This window comes from Urtica dioica, chromosome 11, assembly GCF_054948205.1.
Source record: "Urtica dioica subsp. dioica isolate 48M chromosome 11, U.dioica_male_clone48M_v1_H2, whole genome shotgun sequence".
In the NCBI taxonomy this organism is placed as follows: domain Eukaryota; kingdom Viridiplantae; phylum Streptophyta; class Magnoliopsida; order Rosales; family Urticaceae; genus Urtica; species Urtica dioica.
The window spans coordinates 23,504,017-23,519,853 of record NC_142766.1 but is presented as its reverse complement, the minus strand read 5'-3'; the positions used below and the strand labels follow the sequence as shown (position 1 = coordinate 23,519,853).

Genomic DNA, 15,837 nt, shown 5'->3' with positions numbered 1-15,837 from the left:
CAATTAAACTTAAATATTTAACATGGATTGAACTCATGTCCTTTTTTAGCCCTTCAAAAAGGGAAGAAAAAAAAATGAACTCATGTCCTGGAAGAAAGAATATGATCTCATGAAGAATAAAATTTGAAGTGGTGTGTGACATGATTGCCACCGAGGAAGAGAGAACACCATCATCATTATTATCCCAAGGGAAAACTAGCAAACTATTTTTATATCATGTTGGCTTGAATCATAAAACTGAAAGTGTCATATTTAATTTTAGGGTAAATCAGGTGTATTCTGTTTGAAGTTTTGAGTTAACTAGTCTTATAAAATTTTAAATGTATCACTCTCCCCTTTAATTAATTTTAAATCACAAAATTTCACGATGCTCCATTTTAAGTATTTTTCTTAAGGGAAAATTGAGAAATAAATTATGAATATATGGGATACATTTGTTATTCTCCCGCGTGGCCGTGTCATAAACATACTACAATAATTCTTTATTATTTATTCATTTATTGCCAGAGAACATGTCACGTAATCATAACCCTTCATCATCGGACAACAAATTTGGGATTTTAATGCTATAATGTGAAATTAAAGAGCTGAACTAAAAAGAAATAGCAATACAAAAAGTAGTTGCACTTTTATCTTCTCTCCCTCTCAACGTGTTAAAAATTGTTTGAACACTAAAGGAGAACCAAAAAAACTTTTTTCTCTACTTTGTATTACTTCCCTTTGCTGAGAGGGACTTTCTTATATTGGCGTAACGTAATGGGTATTTTTCCCATAACAGCATGAGGTTTAAAAGCTAGGCATATCATTGCGTCGTAAGTGTGGTTTTGTTTGATGTAACCCTACCCAAAGCTCTCCCATATTAATATTAAAAATCAATATATATATATATATATATATATATATATAATTATATAAAAAAAAGGTGCTAGTGGCTCAAAACATTGATAGTTGACTATTTTTGCAACAATAAAAAGGTGACGCTACTGCTTTAATTTCATATTGATTAATAGCGATTCATATTATTACTTGCCGTTCCATTTTTCTTTTTCAATTTATTCTGACTGATCTGTACGATGAGAATCATGAGATCAGTGTTTTTGGTCTGTTGATATATTAAAGATCACTGATTTACGTTAAAAATCTGTTTGGAGCAAGTTACTACTTAACATGCAGAGAAAGAGTGTAATACAAAAAGGATAATTCGGTAATTGGCACATATAAGTAAGTTGTGTGAGCTGTCTAGGTTTTCATTTTATTTGCCGAAAGGGTATAAAATGGGGTCCATAAAATATCCAAAACCTTCCAAACCATCCAATTGTCTTTCCAATTTCCATCTTACAAAAAAAAACCATACCGTGTGTGTGCTGTGGTGGTGGTGGTGTACTGTACTCTAGTGGGGGACCAAATGAGTCTTTTCCTTTTCAACTAGAATAATAATAATGAAAAAAAGAAAAATGACTACCTAAATACTTAAAATTTTCAGTTGAATACAGTTTATTACTAATTAATCCATCTTTTCGACAGGTAAAATACTTATTGTTTACTTTCAGTAGGTACTTTATGCATTAATTATTTGAGAAATATATATGGCTGATTATATTTGAAAATTTTGGTAAAATATTACCAATAATATATGAATTTTTTGTTGGAAAAATATTACGCTCGTTAGACCAAAATATCTCTGAAAGATGAAATTTATGTATTTTGGTTCATTTGAATCATACTTTTTAATAAATGAAATTATTGAGAAATGGTAACAAAAAAAATTTTGTTGTTATTGATCATATTTAATTAGCTTATATATATTTTTTCTACTTCTTTTAACCTTTGATTGATTAGGTCCGGCTTATTTCTATTTTCTATGCCTATTTCCCACAGAATGGATTGTGACACCTTGTGCTTTGTGCTACGGCAACATGGTGAACGTTACGAGGAAGAACTAGGGTATTTTTGAAAACACCACATATTTTTTTTGGGGGGAGACACTATTCACTGGATTATTAGATTATATATATGAAGTCCTTTAAGGATTAGATAGTTCGCTGTTTTCTGTATCTGCTTTGCTTTTTTGATAGTTTAGGCCAACAAACCCTCTCAAAAGTTTTTCAACCTCCACATGCAAAAAAGCGTTTGTTTTAGCTTTGTTTAAAGTAAACATATCACTTATTATATTTTCATTAGTTTATTTATTTATTAATCATAGAGCTGAAAAACGCAGCTTCAACCAGTGCCGCTGTAAATGTGCAAGCACACCCAGTATTATATTTATTAAAACATCACCATATGAAACAAAATAGTCTATGGAAAGCTTGTTATAAGCAGGTAAATCAGTAGAGGAATACGACTTTTGGCACAAGGAAATTCAATATTTATAATACCATTTTACCAACCCTGTTGAACAATTATCGACATTTTTCGCTGAGTCAAAGTGTATAGGTAGGAAAGGCGCTAATGTAGTAGTTGTGGTCAACTTGTCAACTGCTGATAATAACTATTTTTATATAATTATTATTATTGTTATTTGTTTCGTTGTGGAAACGTTTTATCATATTAATACTTGCTCAAGCTCTTCATTAATCATGCAGAGACGGCATAAATATTTTGAGGATTGACGTACGTACACGGCAAATCTGTCATTTATATTCATCTTCTTTTTTTTTCCTTCCAATTGATATTTTCTTTAGTTATAAACTTTTATATAATTTTAAATCCTTCGAGGGGTGGGAAAACAGAATCTCAATTAGAGTGTAATATAACCAAAGTAAGCCACAAAAAAGGCAATAAAATGATAATATATATATTCTTACACATGGAGATCACTATTGTATCACTAACTATCTGTACGTATTTGGTGTAAAGATATATGTTGCTTCTTTCTCATCTCTCAAAAATTAATCCGAATTCCATATGAGCTGACAATTCATAAAGTACGCACACGCATGTGATGTGTCATACTCACAAGATAGAATGTAAAATTAATTATGATAATCCCAAATCATAATAATATATTGTAGCGAGAATTATACAAAGTAACAGCCTTGTGAATGTGAGATCATTTTCCTTTCGTTTTCATTTACAGCCTTGAATGAATGTAACCACAGAGAAAGTGCCTTCTATATCAAGTCTCTTTCTCTGCACCAATATTCATAAATAAATAATTGATGCCGTATTCTTTTACGTCCACTCTCTTTTCCGTTTCACTTTTCTGGTGAATTTGTTCAATTATTTAGTAAAACAAAGTTGAAAGGTGATGCATATATTTACTTTGCTGGTCTGTCCTCCTCGTATACAACGTTTTTGGTTTTTGTCTTGTTTTCTTTGTTTGGTCCAAACTCCAAACAAAAGTTTTGATTCCTTATGTAACGCCTAGCCCTCTATATTATCTTCTTCTTTTTTTCACCATTCTATATTATCTTTTATTATTATTATTGGAATTATATATTAGCTAACTAGGAGAAGTCTCATTCCCAAAAACATGACAACGGCCTTAGTTGTTGGAACAGAGCAGAACAAACTTTTTCTTCTCACTATCCAACAATGAGGACTGAAATTTTTTCGTATTTGTTTTAGGCGGATCGGAATTTTGTTCCGATCCCTGCTTGTGACGGACTAGGCTAGAGACTTCACTCGTGAGGGAGTAGGCAAGCCAGAATTTTGTTATGTTCCATACAATATTTTGGTTTCGGTTTGGTCAAAATTATGAGCTTAGATCAATGATTTAAATGTAGTCTTGACGATTTAAATTAGGAAGATAGTTTAAAATGTGAGTTTAGACCACTTATTTATATTTCGTTTCAATGGTCTCGAAAAGCACGATGCATATGAAAAATATATCATTTGTGAAATATCACGAGATTCCATCTAAAAACTAATTGGCATTTTGAGAGGGCTGTACAAAACCGAACCGAAAATCGGATAAAACCGATATCCAAACCGAACCGAAATCGAAATTCGGAGCCACGTCAGCTAACCGAAATTCGGATTCGGATAACCGATCCGGTTTACAAAATTGGACCGGATATCGGATTTGATTTTGGGAAAATCTGGATATCGGATATTTAACCGATTTTTTTTAATTAAAAATAAATATATATTAAAACAAATTTATGTCACTATTATTAACACATGATGGTCAAGTTGTCATAGAAGAACAAACTTCTCATATATCAACTCATACTGCTACTATAACTTGATTATGTGATCTATAAAGGTAACACACAAATTCAATTGTTGTATGGTTTATTATGATCATTAGGGTAGTAATTTTAATTTTATATTATGATATTGAGAAATTGCCCCATTTACTACTAATTTTATAATTTTTTTCCCACTTTCCACCAAAACACTAATTTTTCCCAAAATGCCACCATCTATATCAACAATGTTGACATCTATTTTTGCACTTCACTATGAGATGTCAACATTGTTGACATAGATGTCAACAATGTTGACATAGATGGTGGCATTTTGGGAAAAATTATCATTTTGGTGGAAAGTGGGAAAAAATTATAAAATTGGTGGCAAATGAGGCAATTTCTCTATGATATTTACATGTGCAGGTAGTTGGAGACGAGTGTCCTTTTGAATTTTATTTTTTTACTCAGTTTTAGATTATGTATTGTCATTTTGGAGCTTTATAAGAGTCGTTTGTACTCGTTTTTTGAATTTTTACAAACCGGATTTGGATTTTAGAAACTGGATATCCATTTTATAAAACTGGATATTAAACTGGATCTGAAATTTTACAAACTGGATAACCGAATTTTAAAAATTGGATACTGGACTGGATACTGGATTTAAGAAACCGGATAACCGAATATTCGGATAACCGAATTTCGGTTTTAGACTAAATTGGACCGGATACTGGACCGAGTTTTTAAAAACCGAAAATTCGGATTCGGATACTAAAATTGTCAAAAACCGAACCGAACCGATCCAGTTTCACCCCTAGCAATTAATATGATCTTTACAATTTTTATTGGTTTATATATGCTCTTTTCCGCTTGGAACTCCTAACAAAATCAAAAGGAAAAATATGGAAAAATGAAAAATGTGTGACGTTAGAAATTATATTTGTTGAAAAAAAAAAACATGTGTCTGCATTTATTTTATGAATTTTTTTAATAATTATTATTATATGAAATTATTTATTAATAAATAGTCCAAATTAAGCTTAAATAACTAGCTATTATCATGATTGTAATTAATAGCTATAACAATATTCATTGTTATAGTAAATATAAATGTATACTTTAAATTATTATATAAAATTTTAAATCAAGTATATTTACTCTTATATTTATAGGCATATCTATTCACATAAGAGACATAACTATATATAAGAATTAATCATTAATAATGATTACTAGCATAACTAAATATTTTTAATATATGTCAACATTATATACTTCCAAGATAAATATACGAATGTTTCTAAAAAAAAAAAAAAAAAAAAAAAAAAAAAAAAAACACGACCTTTCAAAAGATAATAAAATGAAATTGGTTACGGATATATAGTTGAAACTTGGAATCCTATGTCCTCGAGTAGGATCACATGTGAGAATGACGCCTATAACGCCTATAATTAAGTAGATTTGTTATAAGCTATAGCTTAATATGTATGTCGTTATTATAGGCGAAAACATACAAATCAGATTATCGTGTCGAAGCAATATACACCACACACGTGATACATTGACCCATAAAACCTTTAGTATATGCATGTGTTGCAAAGGTTAATAACTTTTGAGCATGGTTTAGAGTTTAGACATGTTCGTATAGAAAATGACAACTTTAGTGAAGATAGGGTCATTACAAATTTGTAAGTTGTCTTCGTTAATTCGAGTGAAGGCATGTTCATCCCTGCATGGTTAACTCTTTTACCAACACCTCTTCTTTTTTACCTTCGAAAATATACCTTTATTTTTTCTTTTTCTTTTTTCCTGTCTCCTGCGTATTAGACTTGTCTTCTTCTATGCCTTTTAGATTCTGCATTCTATAAGAATTTTGCTTATGTACAGAATAATTTGCAGTTTGTACCATACTTAATTTTCGAATAAGATATTCTTAGTAACCTGAGAACTAAACCTAAATATCTATCTGGTTTTAATAAATAATTTTTTCTAAGAGAAAATCGATAGTACCTTATTACAACAAAGGGTGTAACTAACGTCAATCCTACAGTCGATGTGCTCGATGGCTCGTATTGACGCGAGAATTTACCTCAAACAGTCTCGATGTGTCTTATTACAACAAGAGTTAAACTAACGTCATTCCTATAGTCGTTGTGCTCGATGGATAGTATTGATGCGAGAATTCACCTCAAACAATCTCAAACTTTAAAAAAAGAAGATTCGATTTTGATTATAAACTCGGGCCTCCAAGTCTAGTTGTTCCTTATAAGTCGTTTGTTCCTTCAATGACCTGATCTTATAAGTCGTTTGTTCCTCCCAAACTAAGCTAAACTTGGTCAGACCCAACTCGTTGTCAAAGTTCGTTTGTTATAGAGGACGAAGTTTTACGCCAAAAAATAATTTTTTAAATACTAACAAATTATTACTTTCTATTGTCAAATCTAATATGATTATTAATTCCTATAAATATTTTCATTTATAAAAAACTAAAATACTAAAAAAAAAGGAAAAAATAACTCTAAAAAAGTACAATGGAAAAGGAGGAGGCGCACTACATTATTTGAATTTAATTAAGACTAATATTATTTGAATTCAAGTTAAAAAGCTACTATTAGAGATAATTATTAAAAAAAATATACATAGGTTGTAGAGCTTAAATTTATTTATGTCGGAAAATGGACGTAAATACTTTCTGTAATATTTTATAGTAACTTGTAGACAAGATTGTTATTTTTCAAAATTTATAAAGTTTTAGGACGAAATTCATCACATAAGATATTATTATATTTTATGACAATTGTTTTCATAAAAAGTATTAGTTAAGAAAAACAATTTTTTTAACATTTTAGTAAAAAGAATGAGTTTAGCAATATCAAACGTTTAAATTGGTTATTTTTCTAATTTTTTGATTTTTATTTTCACCATTAGGTATTAACGTTTTTTTTTTGGTCAAGCGGCTAAATGGCCAAATAGAACTTAAGGATTTGCAAAATAGCCAAAGTTTATCAAGTATAAGCAAAATAACCAAGCTGCGATTATTAATCCATGCAGGATTAAATTTAATCCAGACAAGATATCGGGATTAAATTTAATCCAGGCAGGATTAATTTAGTCCAGAGATTTTATTCAGCCTTAAAATTTAATCATCGACTTCTCCGATCTTCTTCTTCTCAGACCTCCTTCCAGTCACTGCAATCGCACAGATCTTACCTCCCATCGGACTCTCCGTCACGGCGGCGAAGGCGAGGAGATCGACGGAGATTCGTGACTCTCCGTCACGCTACGGCGACGAGGCGGGCTTCCTCGCTGGAAAGGTTCGTCGCCGGAGCTCCTGCCCTCCCTCGCCGGCGAGATAGTCGCCGCCGCCCGCCACATGGCCGACCACCGCCCGCGGCCGGGCCCCGCGGTGCTGCGCATAGAAGTCGAGATAGTCCTCCCGGTCGACAGAATCCCCGGCGGTGAGGCGATCGAGAGTCTGCAGAGAGTGGTGACTATTTTGGCTAACCTAATGAAACTATGGTTATTTTGCAAAAGTCATAGTTTGAATTGGTTAGTTCATGCCATTTTTCCTTTTTTTTTTACATTAAGTATAGTAAGGTATTAAGGTATGTTTCCCATTGAATAGCAAGAAAACCGCCAAAAAAGAAATTTAATTGGTAAAAATGATCCCCGCGAAAGAGAAATTTTTTTTTGAAAACCCGCCTAAACGATGAAATGTGATTGGTTAACTCCAAACTCGCGGATCACGATCCGCGACATTTGGTATAGCGGAATCTGGACCGTTAATATCTGCCTGAATCAACGCTCTAAAATCGCTTTTCTACAAGTTCTCATTTATCATTTTTCAAACGCGCTTTTTCTCGTTGCTCTCAAATCCCTCCCAATATATTTCCCCTCCAAACCCCGCTTCCAACTCACAAACCTTCTTCGAGAATCAAACGCCAATAAGAAATCCGTTTCTCATTCCCCTAAAACCATCAAATTCCTAATCCGAAATGGCTCGTACCAAGCAGACCGCTAGGAAATCGACCGGAGGAAAGGCTCCGAGGAAGCAACTGGCGACGAAGGCGGCGAGGAAATCGGCTCCGGCGACGGGAGGAGTGAAGAAGCCGCACAGATTCAGGCCGGGAACGGTGGCGCTGAGAGAGATCAGGAAGTACCAGAAGAGCACTGAGCTTCTGATCAGGAAGCTTCCGTTTCAGAGGCTGGTCAGAGAGATCGCCCAGGACTTCAAGACCGACCTCCGATTCCAGAGCAGCGCCGTCGCCGCCCTCCAGGAGGCGGCGGAGGCGTACCTCGTCGGACTGTTCGAGGACACCAACCTCTGCGCAATCCACGCCAAGCGCGTGACGATCATGCCAAAGGACATCCAGCTCGCTCGCCGCATCAGAGGAGAGAGGGCGTAGGGTTTCAAATCGGAGCTTGGAACGTCTGTTTGTTTGATCGTTAGTTTCTAGATCTGAATAGTATTATCTTTTTTATCTGCGTTTTTCAATCGGGCTGTAAAATTGTTCACGAATCATTTCTCTAGTTAGATTTTCACATGGCTACTTCATCCAATATGATATAATATTGTTCAAATTTGCGTGGCCACTGATTTATTGCGGATAATTTTCAAGTGCCTAATTCATAGATCAGGACACTTGTTATTGAAATTTTCGTTATGATCTTTCAATCTGGAAACCAGATTACCTGGATTCTGCTTTGGTTTTTCAAAAACAAAGGTTCAATTATTCTTATAAACTCTAACGAGTAAGAGTACTTATCTCCCTGTGGCGATAACGTTATGTTGCTATTGTATTTGTATCTGTGACTGAGTGTAATTATTAGCAGGTTTCTCATAGCCAATTAGGTCAGAATGATCCAAACTGATACGTGGTCTTACAAATCCCATGGTTTGTGCGGGCTTATGTATTTGGGCTCTCATGGGATCAAAGCCAAACCACATGACACTGACCTGTTTTTGCTCAGAATTGACCTTTTTGTTTTGAGCTCTTCTGTTTCAAGCTCTTACAGTACTGTAGAATCGATTACAAATCTTATATTAGTTTGATTTTTATTTGTTTAATTTCTCTTTTCGTTTTGGCGATTGCATTATAGAATACATCTTTTCGAAAAGTCAAATTTGTGTTCACTAATGGACATCTAATGAAAAGTTTAATACACATTTTTCCCTTGTTTGTTCTGTGGAAATTTATAGTTGAAATGTCATTGCTTGCCGCTCTTAGCGTTCACTGAGAGGTTTGAGAAAAGTATTCGAAGGTCACTATCAAAAGTCGTATGAGATAATAACGAATATTAGATGTGAAAAGTATTTGATGTGTGCATAGCAAGAAAAGTAGTCTGCAATAAATTTGATCGAAGACGAGTAGACCAGGTCTCTGCTATGCTGCTGTGTAATTAATTTACCTGCTGTTTTTTTTTATAAATAATAACGTGTTGTAATTATGCCGTAAGACTACAATGTAATAGCTATGTGAATATCATTTATTTAGCAAATACTATGATGATCTTATTGACAATGAATTTGCATTACACACTTTAAAACCAAACATTATTCGAGAACTAGAAGATACTACATCCATATGTGATTATTATTATTATTTTTTTTTTTTGGTATCAAGTGGTTATGGAATATGAGTAGAGGCATGGTGGGACTTGGATATCAAGAACACCTTCGAGCATCTGAACGACTTGTCTCATGGGTGGTCTGAGAGAGGGATTCTCTTGAATACACCAAATTGACACTGCCACGAACCTGTTGAGCCTTTCGCTGTCCTCCAAAGCCTCGGCTTCCCACTTCACCAAAGCGTCCAAAGCCCCTTCTCTGAAGCAGTCGTAAGCCCAGTCTGCGAGTATCTCTTTCCCGCTTTCGCTCTGCTCAACATTCTTTCTGCAACAAATGATCTCCAAGAGCACAACTCCAAAGCTGTAAACGTCCACTTTCGGGGTTACCGGAATGTTCCTGAACCACTCTGGTGCCACGTAGCCTTTGGTGCCTCTGATGGCTGTGTTGGTCCGGCTCTGGTCCATCATCAGCAGCTTTGCCAGCCCGAAATCCGATATCTTGGGGTTTCCATAATCGTCGCGGAGGATGTTCTGTGGCTTGATATCGCAATGGATGATTTGAGTCATACACTCGTCGTGCAGATAAACAAGACCTTTCGCAATCCCCACGGCAACCTCGATCCTCTCATTCCATCTCGGCTTTATGTCTCCGAAAATGTAGCTCGCCAAAGTCCCATTCTTCAAGTACTCGTAGACAAGCATGCGATTCTTGCCATCGTCGCAGAAGCCCACCAACCGGACCAAGTTCTTGTGGTGGGTTTGCTCGATCACGCTCGCTTCGTTCTCGAACTCTTTCAATGTGTCGGGCCCCACGATGTGCAGCTTCTTCACAGCCACATCGAGCCCGGAACTTAGAGTGCCTTTGTATACAACTCCGAAAGCTCCTCTTCCCAGCTCTTCCTCGAACCCGGCTGTGGCTTCTTCAAGTTCCTTGTAATCGAAGCGATGCACGTTCATCTTCCTGGGAATGTTTTCCGTATTCTTCTTCTTCTTCTTGGTCTGGTAGATAAAGTGAAACCCAGCGCAGACGACAGAAACAAGCAAGATGTTGACGAACACGGAGGTGCCTAGAATCACCGATCCCGCCAGGATAAGACTGTCCTTGTTCCCGTCACTGCCCTTCTTCGGGAGAGGCTCTCCTGGGGCGGTCCCGTTAGCCACAAATCTCGAGTACTCGGGCTTTCTGATCTTGAGAAAGGCCTGGGAGTTGAGAGACGTGTCGAGATGGCCGTTGGAGAGAGGAAGCCTCTTCTTCCAGCAATTCCCGTCCCAGAAAATGGCCACCGAACACAGACAGTCCCCGAGACACGCCTCTCGACAGATGTCGGCCGTGGAAGGCTTGAGCATGATGTAATCGGAAAATGGCCAGTCGATGTTGGTCAGAACTTCGACGTCGTAGAGTTCATCGGCTTTCGAATTCCCGTCCTCTTCGCAGCCCTGGAAGAAATCCGGCTTGCAATCCCCGAATGGATCGCCGCCAGCTGGATCGACGAGGGAATACCCTTTCGGGCACTCGCAGAACGGCCTCGCCTCGTTCTGCCTAATCTTGCAAATGCTGTTGTAGCCGCAAACTCCGAGGCCGCCCCTCACGAGCGCTGACCGGCATATATCGTCCGGCTCCGACCACGCCACGGCCCAACCTCCGTTCCCGCCTTTCGGATGCGAATACAGAATAAAAACTCCGTCAAACTCGAGGGTCGCTCTCAAGTAGAATTCGCTCGGGGAAACTGAAATGACTGCGCCGATTCCGACCATAGTGCCATTCTCTCTCAGAACGTACAGCAGACCAGTGGTCTCGTTGAACACAAGCTTCGACCCCGAACTCGACTCGCCGCTAGTCTGCACCGAGAAATAAGCTTCGTTCGCAGACGTCGAAGGCAAGTTCACGGTGCTGAGAGCGAGATCGCCGTCTTCTTCCAATCGGAGCTGAAACCTTCCTTTGGTGAAGCTTGTCTCCGAACGCCGAGAGGAGAGAGAGGAGCCTCCTCTCTCCAGGCTCTGCGAAGGCAAGAGAGTGTCGGTGGGAGAGTCGAAGCTCTGCCACACAGTGTCGGAGCTTCCGTCTCTGAGAACGAAGTTTCCGGAGTCGGTCATGGCGGCTCCGGAAACGGTGCCGAGCATGGACGTGGTTTTCCAGGCCTCTCTGCCTTGTGAGTCGGTGACAACGAGGCCTTGGTTGGAAGTCAGGCTGAGCTTTGACCCTCCTGTTGCCGTAGCTGGAGAAGAATCGCCTGATCTGGCAAACCAGACGATGGTCTTGTCGGAGAGTTTGGCGAACCAAATGCAGAGCAAGAAGAGATCATTATCGCCGCTGTTGTTTAGCTTTTGAAAACCGAAAGCGAAGTCGCCGGAGGGAGAGAGCCACGGAGATGAATTGGCCGCCGCGGTGATGGAAGCTCCAACGGCTATGTTGTTGGTGGTCGGTTGAGCTAGTATAACCGTCAATGGAAACTGAAGAAGAAGAAGAAGAAAAAAGGGAACTAGAAGGGTTTTCAAAGAGAGAGAATGAGCCATTGATTTGTTGGTATGAGAACTGGATATTTTTGCGTAGGAAAAACCTGGGGAGAACTATCATTTATTCACTAATATTGACGTTGAAAGTTCATAAAGGAGAAGTTAAATTGAAAGAGTAGATTGGACTATTCTAGAGTTGATAAATACACGCGGATACAGGTCCTCAATTTCACCACTGAGGCATTTGGCGACTTGTCGTGCGAGAAATTTACGTGTCTTTGTCATTGTTTGCCGCTCTTACTACTCTTCACCGGAGTTTCAAGGAAAGTGCGACAACTTTGAAGGTTTCTATCAAAAGTCGTATGAGATAATGCCAAAACTGGAGTAGGGTGACAGTACTTTGATGCAAAACAAGAAAGCAGTTGGATCAAATTACGTGTAGACCAGGTCATTTGTGTGGCTGTTTGTTATTAAATAATTACGTCATGTCATTATGCCGTAAGACTACAATGTGTTTAAAAAAAAAAAAAAAAAAAAAAGACTACAATGTAATAGCTATGTGAATAATTTTTTTTTTTCTTTTAGCAAATACTAAGTGTGAATTAATTGATTATAGACCATAACTATTTTATGTCATGGAATCGGCGACTAAACAATTGATTAGCAAGTAATTTCCCTTTTTTCCCAATTGGATTGTTTTGGTCTGGCTATTGGTCGACAATCGGAATTCAATATTTAATTATTTTTTTTGGATTATTATCGCATAATAGCAAGGGGTTTGAGAATACTTATCCCTGTTATTATATATTCCGGCAGTTTCCCTTTTTCCCATTTGGATATATTACTGATTGTTATATAAGAGTAAAGAATTTCAATATCGGAAGTATATATTAATTAGTTTTTGGTTGAGAAGAGGAAACTTCCAAAATGGATAGGAATGTGATTGTGAGAGAACTCCAGTCCTATAAATACAACCCATGCATAGAGGAAGAGAAAACACACCACAATAGTTTCAATCCAACAAAAAAAATCCAAAAGTAGACATACACACGATCAGAAAATACGAATGGCTTCCAAAGTGATGAGCTTCATGCTAACACCATCAGTCGGGAATCAGAGCTCCTCGCCGGCGCAATCGCTCACTGAGTTGATTCAGGTATACATATTTGTTATACAGAAAATAATAATCTAGAATTGTTATTGGTTTTAAGAACTACGCAGTACTTATACATAATTAATTTTGAATACGCAGGGCGTGAAGAAACCACCGAGCTGTACTAGCATTAAGACATGCCCTACGAGAACGCTGTTCCTTCCAGCGCTGCAACTGCAAGGGAAGGGAATCCACGTGGCAGACGCCGTAATTGTGAGCACAGACAATTCCGGAGACTTCAATACCATCCAAAAAGCCGTCGACTCTGCGCCGAATAACTTGACCGTCCAAGATGGCTATTTCGTGATTTACTCCAAATCTGGCAAGTACGACGAACATATCGTCATTCCAAAGGAGAAGACGAACCTGCTTTTGCTCGGAGACGGAATCAACAGCACTGTCATCACCGGAAACCGGAGCGTCTCCGGAGGATACCAAATGCCCGACACAGCCAGTTTCAGTAAGTAGTAATCAATTACACTTAATTAGCTGATAATAAAACCCTAACCCTAACCCTAGCCCTAATATATATACGGTGAATTAATTGATGAATTAAAGGTGCGTTGGGAGCGGGGTTCGTGGCGATGAACGCGACGTTCGAGAACACGTTCGGACAGGGAGCTCAGGCATTGGCGGTGAGGAACGGGTCGGAGCAGTCGGCGTTCTACAAGTGCAGCTTTCTTGGCCACCAAGACACTCTCTACGCCGCCGCAGGGAAACAGTTGTACCGCGAATGCGACGTCTACGGCACCGTCGACTTCATCTTCGGCGACGCCGCCGCCGTCTTCCAGAAGTGCCGCCTCCTCGCCCGCAGGCCCGTCGGGGCTACCGTGGTCGTCACCGCGCAGCAGCGCGACAAGAGCGACGGGCCCACCGGGACGGTGATCCACGGCTGCAGCGTCGTCGCCGCGGAGGCGGGCGTGGAAACGGGGTCGGTGTTCTTGGGGCGGCCTTGGGCGGACTACTCTCGGGTGGTTTATATGCAGTCGGAGATTACCAAAATCATCAATCAGCTTGGGTGGATGCCCTGGCCGAAGCACCCTGGCAGAGCAGACACGGTGTCGTACGCTGAGTACGCCGATTGCGGTGACGGCGCTCCCAAGGACGCCATGCGGGTCAACTGGAAAGGGGTCAGATTCATCAAAGACTTGGCTGACGCACCGGAAGCTGAGTCGTTTACGGTTTCCGCTTTCATCGCCGGTGCTTCTTGGCTTCCTGCTACGGATATTCCGTTCGATCTCGGCCTCTACCCATCACCCAAGAAATAATTAATAATTACATCTCTCTCTCTAAATATATATATCCCATGATAGTTTAATTATTTCGTACGTCTATGTTTATTACTTACTTCCTTTTTCATTCTCTCTGCATTTTTACATAAACAAACATAATTATTAGTTGTTCTTATAATTACATTGCATTTTGTAAATAGATTTCCTTTCTTTTTTTTAATATAAATAAAATAAAAGGTTGCTTTCTTAATTGTGAGCTATTGTTGCGTTGCACTACTTTTTTTTAACTATTATTTCACAATTCAGATATAGAAAAGGTGAAGAAAATAAACAAATCTCGGTGTTTATAATATTCTGGACATAATACTTACGGATCAAGCCTTTAAACACCAACAAAATTTAATAGAAGAAAAAGCTGCTTCAAACGTCCTAAACGACGAGTCGTACAATTTTTATTTATGCTGTTACTGTTTTTATAATATATTCCATATTAGGGCTTTCATTATCTAGTTTCCTTTTTATTGACTATTGTTATTAGTAGTTTCCCTTTTCAATTAGTACGTGAATCCAATATTTGTGGAATAAATAATAAGACCATGCATAAATACAAAATGTAATAATGAGAATTAATCACGAGTTTGACTATAAATCATAAATCAAACATGTATGACCTTGTTTGAATTTTGATAGGCCAATCTGTTATAAGTTGAATGACATACATATGCTTAAGTTTTGGACCAGTGATCTTGTAAGCTTTGCATATATTAAATTATTAATGGATTATATTTAGAAACCAATTCACTCATGACCTTATAAACCTTATTAAGTCTTGTCCTAAATTGGTTCGGAAGCGAACTGTGCTACTTCAAAGCTGTGGCTAGCTGACTTGGTCAATCATTTGCTTGGATTGTTCATTTGGTACATAATACAATTAGAAATTTTTAGACGTCCATAACTTAAAATTGCTCATGAGGCCAAGGGGATTAATGTGTGTGATGGAACGACTTCGGCTCGACTACTTAAAATTGTTCATGTGATGATACCAAGCCAAAATGAAGAAGAAGGATTTATTTGCGAAATTCTATCTACTTTCTCGTTAGAGCAAAGAGTATAAACAGAAATCTAATGACAAATACCCACTAATAAGATATTTACAAATGTAATAGACAATGGTTGCTAAGTTGGCCTAATGATAATTTCACACATATTTCAGTTGAGAGGTCTTGAATTCGAACTCATTGTACTACAAAAATAATGTTTTTTTTACATGTGTATGATTTATCCTCTTTCAGTTTAA

At 37.8% G+C, this 15,837-nt stretch overlaps 2 protein-coding genes and 1 pseudogene across 2 annotated transcripts; 2 read left to right on the top strand and 1 right to left on the bottom strand.

Moving 5' to 3' along the window:
• Positions 1–7,998: 7,998 nt before the first annotated feature.
• On the top strand, positions 7,999–8,788 carry LOC149382671 (histone H3.2). Its single transcript, XM_089630747.1, has one exon. It carries the CDS (start codon positions 8,129–8,131, stop codon positions 8,537–8,539), a length of 411 nt encoding a protein of 136 aa, XP_089486873.1. The 5' UTR covers positions 7,999–8,128; the 3' UTR covers positions 8,540–8,788.
• Positions 8,789–9,613: 825 nt separating this feature from the next.
• Positions 9,614–12,323, bottom strand: LOC149382670 (G-type lectin S-receptor-like serine/threonine-protein kinase RLK1). The gene has a single exon (XM_089601973.1). The coding sequence runs from the start codon at positions 12,213–12,215 to the stop codon at positions 9,753–9,755; it is 2,463 nt and encodes an 820-aa protein (XP_089458099.1). The 5' UTR covers positions 12,216–12,323; the 3' UTR covers positions 9,614–9,752.
• An 898-nt stretch (positions 12,324–13,221) lies between these two features.
• Positions 13,222–14,576, top strand: LOC149382669 (pectinesterase pseudogene; annotated as a pseudogene).
• Positions 14,577–15,837: the final 1,261 nt, after the last annotated feature.